The sequence below is a fragment of the Silurus meridionalis genome, chromosome 15 (genome assembly GCF_014805685.1).
Source record: "Silurus meridionalis isolate SWU-2019-XX chromosome 15, ASM1480568v1, whole genome shotgun sequence".
In the NCBI taxonomy this organism is placed as follows: domain Eukaryota; kingdom Metazoa; phylum Chordata; class Actinopteri; order Siluriformes; family Siluridae; genus Silurus; species Silurus meridionalis.
The window spans coordinates 21,572,961-21,587,577 of NC_060898.1; the positions used below are offsets into that span (position 1 = coordinate 21,572,961).

Here is a 14,617-nt window from a genome sequence, read left to right on the forward strand (position 1 = left end):
CCTACTTAATGTTATATATCTATATGTAGATATTAAGGCTATATATTATATATCTATATGTAGATATAAAGGCTATATATTATATATCTATATGTAGATATAAAGGCTATATGTTATATATCGATATGTAGATATAAAGGCTATATGTTATATATCTTTATGTAGATATAAAGGCTATATGTTATATATCTTTATGTAGATATAAAGGCTATATTTTATATATTGATATGTAGATATAAAGGCTATATGTTATATATCTTTATGTAGATATAAAGGCTATATGTTATATATCTTTATGTAGATATAAAGGCTATATGTTATATATCATTATGTAGATATAAAGGCTATATGTTATATATCTTTATGTAGATATAAAGGCTATATTTTATATATTGATATGTAGATATAAAGGCTATATGTTATATATCATTATGTAGATATAAAGGCTATATTTTATATATTGATATGTAGATATAAAGGCTATATGTTATATATCTTTATGTAGATATTAAGGCTATATGCTAGATTTTGCCCACCATGCCAGATATGAGCAGTGGGGGAAAAAACGGAAAAAGTCATTGACACAAATTTTAATTTAACATGTATCAACATTTTAAGCTGCACAAATTTTTCTATTTTTTAGGTGCACATGTGGCAAAGAGTCTTGTAACAAAAATGACAGCATTCATGTTTTCTTTTGTTCTGAATTTGACATGACACTGGCCTTTTTTGATCCAGATATTTTTTAAAACGACTACTCTTCCTTTTTTTTTTTGCTTTGAATAAAGTGTCCCACTTGTCTTGATAAGGCTTCCGTAGAGCAAACTAAACCCGCCTCTTCTCTTCTGTGATTGGTCAAAGTGCGTGCAGATTCTTTTTTCTGATTGGACAGTGGCGCTGCGTCATATGCGGTAGTAATTTTATGCAGTAATGGCAGTAATGGAGAATGGTGGGTGTCATATAGACAAACTGTCATTTATTATTATTATTATTATTGCTGCAGTGTATGTGGTTCCAGTATAATTCTGTTTTGTAGTTATTTGGAGGATCAGTAGAATAATGATGAAGCTAAAGCTGATCTGGGAAGCAGGTTGCGACTGGTGACTTTGGGTTGATTTATGTTTTTATAATCTTTAAAAACGTGTGTATTTTGTGCGGTTTTACAGAAAAGCTGCGGGGGAGGAACGCTGCTCTGTCCATAGCCGCTGTGGTCATCATTCTTGGCCTGCCGTTATGGTGGAAAACAACAGAAACATACCGCGCCTGGCTTCCCTACTCTCAAATCTCCGAGCTCGACTCCTTACAGGTTTACATCCACCTTACACCCGTCCTTCATCCGTCTTACATCCACCTTACACCCGTCTTACATCCACCTTACACCCGTCTTACATCCACCTTACACCCGTCTTACATCCACCTTACACCTGTCTTACATCCGTCTTACATCCACCCTACATCCGTCCTACATCCGTCCTACATCCGTCCTTCATCCGTCTTACATCCGTCTTACATCCACCTTACATCCACCTTACACCGTCTTAAATCCACCTTACACCGTCTTACATCCACCTTACACCGTCTTACATCCACCTTACACCCGTCTTACATCCGTCTTACATCCGTCTTACATCCACCTTACATCCGTCTTTCATCCACATTACATCCGTCTTTCATCCACCTTACATCCGTCTTGCATCCTCTTTCATTCACCTTACACCGTCTTTAATCCACCTTACAGCCACCTTACATCCCTCTTTCATCCACCTTACATCCTCTTTCATCCACCTTACATCCAACGTACATCCGTCTTTAATCCACCTTACATCCCTCTTTCATCCACCTTACATCCAACGTACACCGTCTTTAATCCATCTTACATCCGTCTTTCATTCACCTTACATCCACCTTACATCCCTCTTTCATCCACCTTACCTCCAACGTACACCGTCTTTAATCCACCTTACATCCGTCTTTCATCTACACTACATCCACCTTACATACCTCTTGCATCCTCTTTCATCTACACTACATCCACCTTACATACCTCTTGCATCCCTCTTTCATCTACACTACATCCACCTTACATACCTCTTGCATCCCTCTTTCATCTACCCTACATCCACCTTGCATCCCTCTTTCATCTACCCTACATCCAACTTACATCCCTCTTACAGCTCTCTTACCTCTGTTGCACCTCTGTCTTACCTCCATCTTACCTCCATTCCATCCTTCACATGAATACATAAGTCTTTATTCTTGTAGCTGCTCTTCTGAAACATCCTGTGTGGTCAGATTGTCTACCAAATCCCAGACTGAGATGGTCACCCGAGTAATCCATTTCTGAAAACACTATTGTCCTATTTTTGCAAACTAGTTGTCAGTTCTGCAAATTGGTAGTTTATTTTACAGTATATCGTGTAGTCCCTCTCTACAAACTGCTAGTCCTGTCAAAAATGTTTCATGAGGCCCTAATTTCAAAAACATTTGTATTTATGAAGCATGAATAGCAGCCCAATAAAGTAAATGATTAAAGTCTATGAATGAAACACGTACATACATGTACGTACACGTCTTGTACATTTGTTCTCATTTTCATGTCTTCATCATGTCCTCTCTCTTCATAAACACATCTGTTTGACAAATGCTAAGCAGTTGCTTTGGGGACATCGTGTTGAGTCGTCTTTGGCCCGTTTTAGCTTCGGGTTTGTTTGTAATTTGAACCATTAGCAATAATTAATGTACTCTGGCTTCTCTTTAACAACACAGTGTGGGTTTATCTAGCTTCAGGGAAAAGCACTTTATCTGGAAATAAAGTGGTTTGTCTGTCTGTCTGTCTGTCTGTCTGTCTGTTTGTTTGTCTGTCTTTGTTTTGTTTTTTTTGTTTACTATATCTGTCTATCTATCTGTCTGTTTACTGTTTCTTGTCTGTTGGTCTATTTATCTATTTGTCTATCTGTCTATTCATCTGTTACCTCTGTCTGTCTGCCTACCCACTGATTAGTCATAAATCCAGAACCACACTAATAATATTTTTCAGTTTAATTTAGGATCTTTGACTTTACATTCATGAGCAGGTGCTTCTGTAATCATGGTCGCGTTGTTTATGGTTTGTGAACACAGCTCCAGCTAAGCGTTGAGGTCGAGGTGGTGTTTTCCAGAGGAACCCTGAGTCCAGAGCAACAGAAGAAGGTTCCGCTCAGTCAGACTAGAGAGCAGGAGCACCAAATAGACGGTGAGCAAAAGAGTGTTCTGCCTTCTTGATGAGGAAAAAATCGTAAATGTTTATTCCCTTTTGTTGTATTATTATTATTTTTTTAAAGCTAAAAATGGGCTGCTATACAAATACGAAACCAAATATCGCACGGCTACGATCATGGAGGAAGACGCCTTAAATCAGCCCACAGCTCGAGGTACTTTTTAAACAGTAGACAATTTAGAATAAATAATAGTTTGAGTAATATGGTGTCAAAATCCTGTGTTTTTTTCCCCCCATCATGCATCAGCGGCAGATCATTCTCTGCACATGCTCAGTGAGAGCCCGTGTGGCTCTGTTGTTGTGTACATCATCCCCGAGTCCTCCACGTTGCTACCAGCTGTAAGACTCGTGCACACACACACACACACACACACACACACCCAGACTATATGGACAAAAGTTTGTGGACACCTGAGCAATAGATTGCTATGAGTATCTTTTTAAATATCCCATTTCACATTTAGTCCTCATTTAGTCCTGTTATTATAACCTCCAGTCTTCTGGGAAGATGTTTGACTAGATTTTGGAGTGTGCTTGTGGAGATTTATGCCACAAGGGTGTTGGTAAATCAGCATTCAAATTTTTCCCAAAGGTGTTTAATAGGGCTTATAGCTCTATAGCAGGAGATCTTCCACTCCAGGTTTGAGGTAAAAGTTTTGGGGAAGAATGACATATGGCTGAAAAAGTCAGGTGTCCCAATACCTTTGTTCATGTAGTGTACTATATACATCTGGCGGGTTTCAAAAATGCCTCGCCGGCATTTATTCTAGAGATTATGATAATTTTAAAGGACTCTTGATTCAAACTGTAGGATTTACTTATTGGTATTTATTAATTCTACACAAAAACAATTGAAACATCACACTTTTTTTCTGTGACGTAATAATAAAAAGAACTTGTCATTAACCAAATCAGCACATTATTTTGCTGAGAAAAATAAATACGAAGCTGCACCGTTCTCATGTCTCATAAATGTCGAGTTGGAACCTTGTGTTTATAAATCCGGCGTCTTACAGCTTGAGTTTGTTGGCGCTGATATTAAGAAAGCTCGTGGTCACTGATCGATGGTTCTGTTTTTACGTAAAGGATGTAAAGGTATACGTGGGGCAGTGGCGCACTGCCGTGCTGCGTGCTGCACCGCTTCCACCAGCTGGGAGTCTCAAAGATGTGCTGTCCGCTCTGGAGCCTCAAGTCAGGCAGGTGATTGACACGATGTCCTTCAGTCACCAGGAGATCATGGGCACTCTGAGCGACCGCATCCGCATCAGCCAGGTCAGCAAGGAGAGCCTGGTCGAGAGCATGAGGGCCATCAAGTCCAGTCCAGGTCAGATATTAGCACAGCTAAAGGAATAAAACATTAGGGTAGGGGGCGTTGTTTCCATAGTAACCACTTACACAGGGAATTGTTGTTGGAAAATGTAATATGAATTCCTGAAAGCTTCTGTAAGATGTTTATTAACCCTTTAGGAAGCATAGATTAGTGCTTTGTGTGGTTGGTATATATGTGTATCGAACCAAAATTCCTGTAGCAAAACAGTTCAGTACGAATATAACCGATAAATCTGTGTTTTCTATCGTTCCTTACATAAGCAACATCTTTTGACCAACCACGTCTGAGTTTCTGCTTACGTTAGTCATTATTTCTTTTCCGTTTCTCAGGCTATGAAATCACGTTCAGCCTCTTAAACCCTGACCCCAAATCCCACAGTCTGCACTGGAACATCGAGGGAGCGGTTCATAACTACATTCAGCCACTTCTAAACAAACTCGCCCCCATAGCCAACTTCTCTGTCGACTCGCAGGTAGCTCGATTTTATCCGTCTTCTTGCCTTTTGATCTTTCGTTTAGTTGTCGTTTTTTTGCAAATATGAACCTGTCTCTCTCAGATCCTGTACTATGCGATGCTGGGGGTCAACCCTCGTTTTGACAGCGCCGCATCAGCGTACACTCTCAACGCAGCCAGCCTGGCCCATGTCATCAACCCTGTAGAGGCCAGACTAGGTGGGGACATTTCTATGCAGATGAAACTAATCAAACACTAGCAAAGCACAGTCCCTCGAAACATTCGCCCGGTTTACTGAAATTCGAAATGTATGATATAACGATGGACTTTTATGCCGAATTCCAGGCTCCAACGCTGCATCTTCGTACCCGGTGCTGAACTTCCTGCTGTATGTTCCTGAAGCTCATCACTCTCCACTTTTTATCAGGGACCACAGGAAGAAGGATGTGCCTTCAAATGCTTTTCACAGCCCCCGCTGGGGTGGGATAATGGTACGGCCCATTTTCTATATCATCCATGTGTGTCAAGCATGTCTTCCCTGTAAGAGATCAGAGATAAAGGGGCCAGTGGAGCAGGGGTCGAGGATGGAGAGATGAGTGGAGAATTAGTAGAGGATGGAGGGATTAGTGAAAAAGTGGTAGATGGTGGGATGGATCAGTGGTCGAGGTTGGAGGGATCAATCGGAGAGGATGAAGAGATCGTTGATGGATAATGGAGGGATTAGTGGAGCAATTGTGTAAAGAATTGAGGGATCAATGGAGCAGTGGTAGAGGATGGAGGGATCAGTGAAGCAGTGGTAGAAGATGGAAGGATTGGTGGAGCAGTGGTAGAGGATGGAGGGATCGGTGGAGCAGTGATAGAGGATGAAGGGATCAGTGGGGCAGTGGTAGAGGATGGAGGGATCAGTGAAGCAGTGGTAGAAGATGGAAGGATCGGTGGAGCAGTGGTAGAGGATGGAGGGATCAGTGAAGCAGTTGTAAAGGATGAAGGGATCGGTGGAGCAGTGGTAGAGGATGGAGGGATCGGTGGAGCAGTGGTAGAGGATGGAGGGTTCGTTGGAGCAGTGGTAGAGGATGGAAGGATCAGTGAAGCAGTTGTAAAGGATGAAGGGATCAGTGGAGCAGTGGTCGAGGATGGAGGGATCAGTGGAGAAGTGGTAGAGGATGGAGGGATCAGAGAGAAATATACATGTTTCTGATTTTATAAAGGAAAAATTCACATCCAATTTTATTTTTTAGGTGTACAATGTAAATGACATGTACGGACCCGAGGCGGAGTTTCCTGTCGATATTGACATCAACATGACCAAAGTTATGAGCGTCTTCTTGGCACAGTTGAGGTCCGTCTTTGACACGTCCAGCTTAACAATTTTGACATTTTTCTATTTTGTTTTTATTTTTATCCTAGTTCCAGGCCGATGTGTAGTTTTCCATCACGTTTTTCCGCTCGTTCTCGCAGGCAATTATTAGGAGTCCAGAAGACGCAAGCTCCTCCAGGTTTCATTCTGCAGAGCCCAGGCAGTGCAGGATTGGCCGACTGGGAGCTGGACCAGCTGATGTGGAGTCGCAGTGTAGAGAACGTTGCTACAGCGACGACCACCATCACCTCACTCGCTCAGCTCCTTGACCAGATCAGCAACATCGTCATTAACGACAACATCGCCCAGCAGGTGAGGAGACATGGCTTGAGATTCAAAGTTGGGTTTTCTCTACTTTTATTTTAATTTTTTTAGTACAACTGTAAATAGAATACAATTCAATAAAAGACTCTTGATTTGATTTGAGTGTCAAAAAAAATGCAGAATACAGAAGCTCACACTTAATCATTCTTCTTTTCCTGAGCTAATACTATACAATATACAATCGTTTTCTTCTATTAGTTATAGTGAACAATCGTATTACTTGCACAAAAAAAATAAAAATACAGCAAACAGAAACAAGAATGTTCCTCCAAATCCGGAAAATCTTGGAATGTTGAGAACTTTCGCTTCCTGATATCAGGTGAGAACTACATGATACTTTACTCTCTACCCAATCCCATGATTCAGAATGAAAATTGGTCAAAAGTTCTGGTTTGAGTCTGAATCATTTCTGCTATTTTTCAACAACAACAAAAAAAACGTGATTACATTTTCTGGAAGGATCCATTAATTTGATTTCTATTGATTGATTTGATGCATCACTGCCTCGTAATGGTCAGTCATTTTTTGCACGTACAGGAGCGCATGTCGCACTTCCAGGTACGGTTTCCCAGAACGTGTTCACGTCTAAGAATGTAGTCTGCTGTGAATGTATATATCTGTTCAAAAGCGTAGGAGGAGCTAGCTTGTTTCGAGGATTTACACAAATTAATCTTTTGCTTTTGTGTTGGGGTTTTATTGCGTTTTTCTGCTCTGTAACCGGCTCTTGTTGCTCTATTGCAGGTGTCCAGCGCGGTGTCGTCACTGCAGGCTGCCACGGCTGAGCTGGAAGCCGGGAACCTGGCCTTCGCCCTGCAGTACAGCCGGGAGGCCATACTGGCTTCGGAGAAAGCGTTTTTCGACCCCTCTCTTTTGCATCTCTTGTATTTTCCAGACGACCAAAAGTTCGCCATTTACATCCCTCTCTTCTTGCCTATGTGTGTGCCCATCGTGCTCTCGCTGCTCAAGATCATCAACGAGTTTAGACAGAAACGTGCCGAAAAACTCGCCAAAAAGGACTGAGAGAACACGACTGCACGCGCAGAACGCGTCGGTGCCTGTTGGTGAAATGTCGGTTTCTATGCACTGGTTTTTGCATCATACTGTAACTAAAGACAGTCTGTTGTGGAGATTTATACAGTCCTATATGAGGACTATGTTTGTTTAAAGCGTGAAAGGTATAACTGCTTTCGAAATTACTTTTGTGTCTCCTTCTAAACTAAAGCATTAATATGTTTTCAGGGTTTTTTTTTCTCCATCCACTGAGAAGCGATTTCACATACACACATGAATTTTAATTTTTTTGTTTGGCACAGGTTACAGCCTTAAAAACCACACAAAATGGCCTGAGGCTAGCTCAAGAAGTTTGGGAATTGGAGAAATTATGGAGGTTTTTCTTCGTTTTTCTCAACTTTGCATGAGAATTCTGTTAAATTTGGTGTGCACCAATTTTCTCACTCACAGTATCTGCTTTTGTCATTATTTAGCACAGACATAATCCACTTCATATCCATTTGTACTTGGATGTACAATGGACACATTTTTGAAGACACCTTACCATAAGATTACTCCCTTTTAACATTCTACATTCAGTCCTCATTTGCTGTTATAATGACCTCCACTCTTCTGGGAAGATGTTCCACTGGATTTTGGAGTGTGTTTGTGGGGATTTGTGTTCAGTTCCTTCAGGAACTGATGTAGGTGTTGTGACAAGGTCTGGGATTCAGCCAGGGCTCCAATTCTTTTCAAAGGTGTGCAGTAGGGTTTAAAGTTCTATAGCAGGAGATCTTCCACTCCAACCCGTGTAAAGCATATCTTCAGGGAGCCGGCTTTGTGCACAGGGGCATTGTCATGCTGGAACAGGTTTGGGTCCCCCAGTTCAAGTGAAGGGAAAAATTCATGCTACAGGTGTCCCAATACTTTAGTTCATATAGTGTAATCTGCAGTTCAATTGCTGTGCCTTTTCATTTGAAGCAGTGTTGAAGGAATGTACCTACATTTTTTTAATTCAGCTGTCTAAGGCATTGTGTAATGAATATTTTGTCAGAATTACTCATTACAATGTCTACTTTTGTAATTTTCTTTACGTTCACGTCGTAACGATATACATCAGGGCACCGACTAATCACAAGCTCTCACTAAAGTGTGGATGGAACAATCTGGCTCAGTTAAACTGGATTTAAGTCAATAACTGTACAGTGTACCAGAATGATTTGTATATGAGAAGCTGAACTAATGATGGCCAATTGTACGATTCTTTTTGTTGCTGCTGTTGTTTTTTTTTTTTGTGTGTGTGTGTGTTCTAAAGAAATTGTGAAACCGCAAAACATTGAACAAACAGGTGGTGTATTTTTTTATATTTAAAACGCTTTAATTTGTACTATGTTTTTTTTTTTTTTTCCTCACAAGACATAGTTTTATTTAATTGATTTATTTTTTATTTTAATTAAATTGGTCTTATTGGAAAACCCATTTCATACCGGCTGTAAACTAACCCCTGAATTCTAAGTCCTTGAAATCGCATCTCTGATACCAGATGTGTGTTTATTTATTTTCCTGTAATTGTGATATTCCTTGCGCTACAGTGTTGCGTATATTTCACATAATGGAATCCGTGGATAACCGATGGATAGCTGTGTTGATTGTCATGTGAAAGGAAATATGAATAAGGTATTAATCAGAATGCGATGCTTCTGATCAGTCAAACAAAAAAGATCGACAGATGTAATAATTTTATTTAAGAAGTTTCTGGTATATGAACGAGAGAGACCTCCAGGTTACATTGTTTTCTTTAGGGGAAAGAGATATGCAAATTATTTAAAGTTGCATTTGGTGGTTATCTATATAGTCATTTATATATAATGATGTACGTCATTATATTGTGAGGTTTTTTTTTTTGTTGTTTTTAGGATTAAATTACGCAAATGCTTTAAAAGTGCATTCAGTAGGATAGTGGTAATTTGGGGAGTGTGATTTATAAGGTGTGACGTGAATTTTTGTTTTCCCTCCTTTTTCACAACGTGCTTATAAAAATGACTGACATTAGTCCCATCCTAACATAAACAAGCTTTACGGGCCGGAAATCAGTTTTCCCATTTGCTGCTATATAGTACGCATGCGCACTAAGAAATATCAATATATGTTTTTTTTTTTATCATATCTCGACTATTTTTCAGGTAATTTGCTCAAGTAAGACTTTATTAATAATAATAATAATAATAATAATAATAAAAACATCTATCGCACCTTTAAAGTTATTTAGTGTTTATAAGTGCGCGAATTTTTCCACAGGCACGCACCTCGTGTAACGTGAACGCGCATGTAGTTCGGTTAAATCTTAAACAGCTCCTTGTTGTACATATAGTGCACTAGTTAGGGTACGTAAAACGACGCCTTGTACCGCTGACGTAGTACACCTATGTAGTAAGCAGGCCGCCATTTTGATTTCGGCCCTGATTTCGGATTGGCCGAAGAGGGGCGGGCGAGCGAGCAGGAAGAAAGAAGGGAAGACGCCATCTTAGGTGCGAGACGCATTTCGTGTTCAGAAGCCCCCTTTTGTTTTACTTGACTTCGGTGAGTATGCATTTGTGTTGTTAATAATAATAAGGATTTTTAGTCATTTTTTTTGTTGTAAATTAGGAGTGTTTTTTTCTTAGAATATGTCTAGCGGTGGAGTGATCCGAGGTCCGGCAGGAAACAACGACTGTCGAATCTACGTGGGGAATCTGCCTCCTGACATCCGCACCAAAGACGTCGAGGACGTTTTCTACAAATACGGAGCGATCCGTGATATCGACCTGAAAAACCGACGAGGAGGACCACCTTTCGCGTTTGTTGAGTTTGAAGACCCCAGGTAAAAATAAAATAAAAATGAATTTAAAAAAAACACCTTTTCGTTTAGCTAACTGGCTAACTCGGGCAAACATGGCGGCGCTGTGTTTGTGTGCGGGGGCGGGGCTATAGTTAATTTATATTTATAAAATCTCTTTTTTTTTTATTGCATCTTATTCTAATTTGTGCCTTTTTAAAACAATTTATCAAAATAATTTTCTTTCACCAGAGAATGGAATCAACCTTAAAGTCCGAATAGTTAACTTTTCTCGGTAAAGTGTGCTCAAGTAAGATTCTAGACTCTGCGTGCTCATTTGAATATTCATAACATTTGCATATCAAACGGTTTGCATGAAAGTTTCAATAGATGTTCATCAGAATAGAAAACTTTTTTTTTTCTTCTAAGAATAGCTTTTTGTAATGTGTAGAGTTTTTTGGTTAAACACTACAAGCTAATTATTTATAATTAGTTAAATCAAGAGTTCAGTAATTCAGTAAACGTGAGTAATTGTGTAATTAGGGTATTAGTAGTAGGGAAAAAATTAATATAAACCATAATGTATTATAAATATAAGTATTAAATGACATCAGTTTTGTTTGTTTGATCAGTGATTGGTCGCTAGGAAACAAAGACATTCAGTGATTGGAAGACAATTTAATTGTGTGTAAAATCACCGATTTGGTTGTTCGTAAAAACGTACAACAGTTCAGACCATCTAACTGCATGTTTCCCTGAACGAGTAGACAGATTAAAGATTACACACATGTTCTAAAGACTTCTATTGAGATTCCAGACAGAAGCAGATTTCTGCTTGCGGTGTGTTTCCACGGCTGTTGAACACACATGCTTTCTCCTTCGCTAGAGATGCAGAAGATGCTGTGTATGGAAGAGATGGCTATGACTACGATGGCTATCGTTTGCGGGTGGAGTTCCCCAGGAGTGGCAGAGGTGGGGGAAGAGGTGGTGGTGGAGGAGGTGGTGGAGCTGGGGCTCCAAGAGGCAGATACGGCCCTCCGTCCCGGCGCTCCGAGTACAGGGTCATAGTTTCAGGTTTGTAAATTGGTAATAATTTCACATTATTTTAAAAACAAAAGACTTTGTATCTGTTTCTTTCATTTATTGTAATGATGGAAGTCTGTCAGTACTAATGTTTTTTTATTTATTTATTTTTTTGGTACACAGGACTCCCTCCTAGCGGAAGCTGGCAGGACCTTAAGGATCACATGCGCGAAGCAGGTGATGTATGTTACGCTGATGTTTTCCGAGATGGCACCGGTGTTGTGGAGTTTGTGCGCAAAGAAGACATGACCTACGCCGTGCGAAAGCTGGATAACACTAAGTTCCGGTCCCACGAGGTACGTTTGGGTTTCTGAATAGGAATCGCCATTGGGAAGGACAGGACAGGACAGGGCATAGCTTAAGGATTGGGATGTTTCAAGGTAAGGTTGTCAGAAACCCGTTGTGGAGCCACATGGACTAGGAGGACTAGGAGGATCCAAGGAATGGCTTACTTGAATGTAAGTGATTTTGCTATTGGGCTGTGCGTTTGACACCAAAATGTCTTCTAGTTCTTTTATTTTTTTTAGATGCCATCCCTTTATTTCCACTTCCTATGCTGAAAGTTTCTTTCTGTAGTTTGTATTTCGTCTCAGGGTGGGGAGGGGAGAAGCTTCAGATGATAAACTAGGTGATGTCACGGCCATCCGTGGCCTGGGACCAGTGGAGCAATATTAGCCATGCTGACTCTGGGTCTGACGAATTGCACACGTACTTCCTGTCTATCACAGCAACGCTAGCCAATCGTGGCCTTCTATGAGGTCATGCATGCGGAAAAGGGCAGGTAGCGCATTCCTCAGAGTGCGCTGCAGGCGTGGCACAGCATGATCGGCCGGCTCTCTGTGCTTCGGAGGAAGCATGGCTTAGCCCCGTCGTGCGCTCGCCGGCTGATTTGATGTTAGACTAACGTTTGTTTCAGGTGCACACATGGTAAGTAATTCCTGACTTGGTGAACGTTCGCCGGTTCTGTGTTAGAAAGCGATGTGTTGTGTGTTTCCTAGGGCGAGACGGCTTACATCCGCGTAAAGGTGGACGGCCCACGGAGCCCGAGCTATGGGCGCTCGCGCTCTCGTAGCCGCAGCAGAAGCCGCAGTCGGAGCAACAGCCGTAGCCGCAGCTACTCGCCGCGCCGCAGCAGAGGATCTCCACGTTACTCGCCCCGTCACAGCCGCTCTCGCTCCCGCACTTAAACTCCCACAATACAGCTAGCTCTCCAACCACAACCACACACCCTGCGTCGCCCTCTGCTGGACCCACACTTGTACTTCATCACCCTTATGACTTGTTCCCTCATTTCCCGAGTTGACGACGACTTAATTTGGTTTGCAGCGGAATTTTCCAGAAATGAGTCTTTCGTTACTTAATCCTTAGGCTAACAAGATCAAATTGAAATGTAGATAAGTGGATGTTCCCGTTTGTCTTCCTTCTCCCTCATCTTATATACATACACACACACACACATACACACACATACATACCCCTCCTAGTGTTTTGTCCCGTCTTATTCTGTCCCCTTCTTCCCTTGTGTCTTTTGTACCGCATCCATATTTTAAATGGTGTTTCATACTCCATTGTTGGTCCATGTGTCAGATAAGGTAGATATCCAAATGCTAAAGAAAATATCATGAAATTGGCCCCCTGTTTTGTGTTCATGAAAGGGTTTCAGAGTGGGATTAATTCGGGTTTTAATTTTGATGGTTAGGATTTTTTTTTTTGTTGCAAAACTGTTCTATTTTTACCTTTTCATGTGTCTTTCTATAGACAAACAGAGGAGCAGGATTAAAGAATTCTTTGGAATAAAGGATTGTCAAGCACAGTTCATTCATATTAGGATAAAGCGTTTTTGGAGGAGGAGGAGGAGCAGGCATTTCAATTTTGGCAATGGTATGATGACAAGCGTCTTTAGTCACCTACAAACAAACTGCAGGTTTTTTTTTTTTTTAAATTCCCTCAGACTTTCAGTAACCTGAATTTTCTTATTGAAGTAACAGTTTGTTTTTGCTTTGCCATTTTACCCTCCTTTTATAGTTCCCTCGCCATTTTATTCTACCTTTTCTTCATTGGCCTGCATGTGTTTTCTGTCGTAACGCCACGCTCGTGCATACAGGGTTCTTTTGTTTTTTTTTACTTTTTTAACTTTCCCTCTTTTTTTTTTTCGCTTGGCCCAAATACAAAACATTTGTCATGTACAGTGGATCTGGACTGTGCCATTATAAAGCAACCACTCAGACATCTCAGGAGATACTCTTGGAAGAAGGTTTGCCTTGTGCACTTCATATGTCAATTGCAAATCCAATACGGAAACGTTTTGCGTTTTAGTTGTTTATGATGAAAGTACAGTGTAACATTCATATGGTGCTTAAAGGTTTTGTTAGCTCATGTGATGTTAAGTGCTCATTAATGCTTTTGAGTCTTTTTTTTTTTTCTTTTCTTTTTTTCACGTCGCGCCTATGATAATCTCTTAGAAGCTTTTGACATAGCTGTGATTCTAACTTGATCCCTCTTTTTTGATTTTGCTGGTATTCAAAGGTTTGGATTGGAGGAGGGACACACTGTCTCCCGATCCTTGGAGCCGGATCATTGGATCAGTTCAGGATCAGGAGCAGGATTAGGATTAGGATAAGGATGGATACATACATGGAGCAGGATCAATTTACCGGGAACGGGAACCGTAGGAGAGGATCCCAACCCCCTGACCAATACCGCACTTAACGGATATAAAACAAAATGCAGAAAACAGTTCAATTGGCTTTTCTAGAACCAAATTGTTTTTTTTTTTTCCTTTTTGTTTTTACGGAGCCAGACCAAAGAGGCGCACACTGAAGGGATCCTGCGGTTGTTTTTCTTTTATGCGATGAGTTTTTGGTATAAAGCGGAGCAGAGCCAGGAACCGGGAGGCCGGATCAGTTGCTTTGGATGGAATCCACATGAGGAGCTGGGTAAATAAGAGGGATTTAAGGTTTTGGGAGGGTGGGCTGGGAGGTTCATTATGAGGGGGAGTTTTTTGTAGTT

At 40.8% G+C, this 14,617-nt stretch overlaps 2 protein-coding genes across 2 annotated transcripts; both read left to right on the forward strand.

The window, feature by feature from the left end:
• Positions 1 to 867: 867 nt before the first annotated feature.
• pigs (phosphatidylinositol glycan anchor biosynthesis, class S) lies at positions 868 to 9,240 on the forward strand. The gene is made up of 12 exons (XM_046867302.1): positions 868 to 949; positions 1,167 to 1,306; positions 3,121 to 3,232; positions 3,321 to 3,410; positions 3,504 to 3,595; positions 4,343 to 4,580; positions 4,916 to 5,058; positions 5,143 to 5,257; positions 5,385 to 5,530; positions 6,278 to 6,378; positions 6,498 to 6,708; positions 7,462 to 9,240. Exons 1-12 carry the CDS (start codon positions 931 to 933, stop codon positions 7,738 to 7,740), a joined length of 1,686 nt encoding a protein of 561 aa, XP_046723258.1. The 5' UTR covers positions 868 to 930; the 3' UTR covers positions 7,741 to 9,240.
• Positions 9,241 to 10,132: 892 nt separating this feature from the next.
• srsf1b (serine and arginine rich splicing factor 1b) lies at positions 10,133 to 13,406 on the forward strand. Its single transcript, XM_046867303.1, has 5 exons — positions 10,133 to 10,290; positions 10,374 to 10,570; positions 11,412 to 11,599; positions 11,732 to 11,904; positions 12,607 to 13,406. The coding sequence occupies exons 2-5, from the start codon at positions 10,377 to 10,379 to the stop codon at positions 12,793 to 12,795; spliced, it is 744 nt and encodes a 247-aa protein (XP_046723259.1). The 5' UTR covers positions 10,133 to 10,290; positions 10,374 to 10,376; the 3' UTR covers positions 12,796 to 13,406.
• The last annotated feature ends 1,211 nt before the right edge of the window (positions 13,407 to 14,617 follow it).

Excerpts from the sequence above, each read along its gene's own strand:
- pigs (XM_046867302.1), top strand. Across the intron at positions 3,411-3,503 it reads AAATCAGCCCACAGCTCGAG|CGGCAGATCATTCTCTGCAC; the intron begins GTACTTTTTAAA and ends ATCATGCATCAG. Across the intron at positions 6,379-6,497 it reads GTCTTCTTGGCACAGTTGAG|GCAATTATTAGGAGTCCAGA; the intron begins GTCCGTCTTTGA and ends TCGTTCTCGCAG.
- srsf1b (XM_046867303.1), top strand. The coding sequence starts at position 10,377 with ATGTCTAGCGGTGGAGTGATCCGAGGTCCGGCAGGAAACAACGACTGT. Across the intron at positions 11,600-11,731 it reads GTACAGGGTCATAGTTTCAG|GACTCCCTCCTAGCGGAAGC; the intron begins GTTTGTAAATTG and ends TTTGGTACACAG. Across the intron at positions 11,905-12,606 it reads CTAAGTTCCGGTCCCACGAG|GGCGAGACGGCTTACATCCG; the intron begins GTACGTTTGGGT and ends TGTGTTTCCTAG.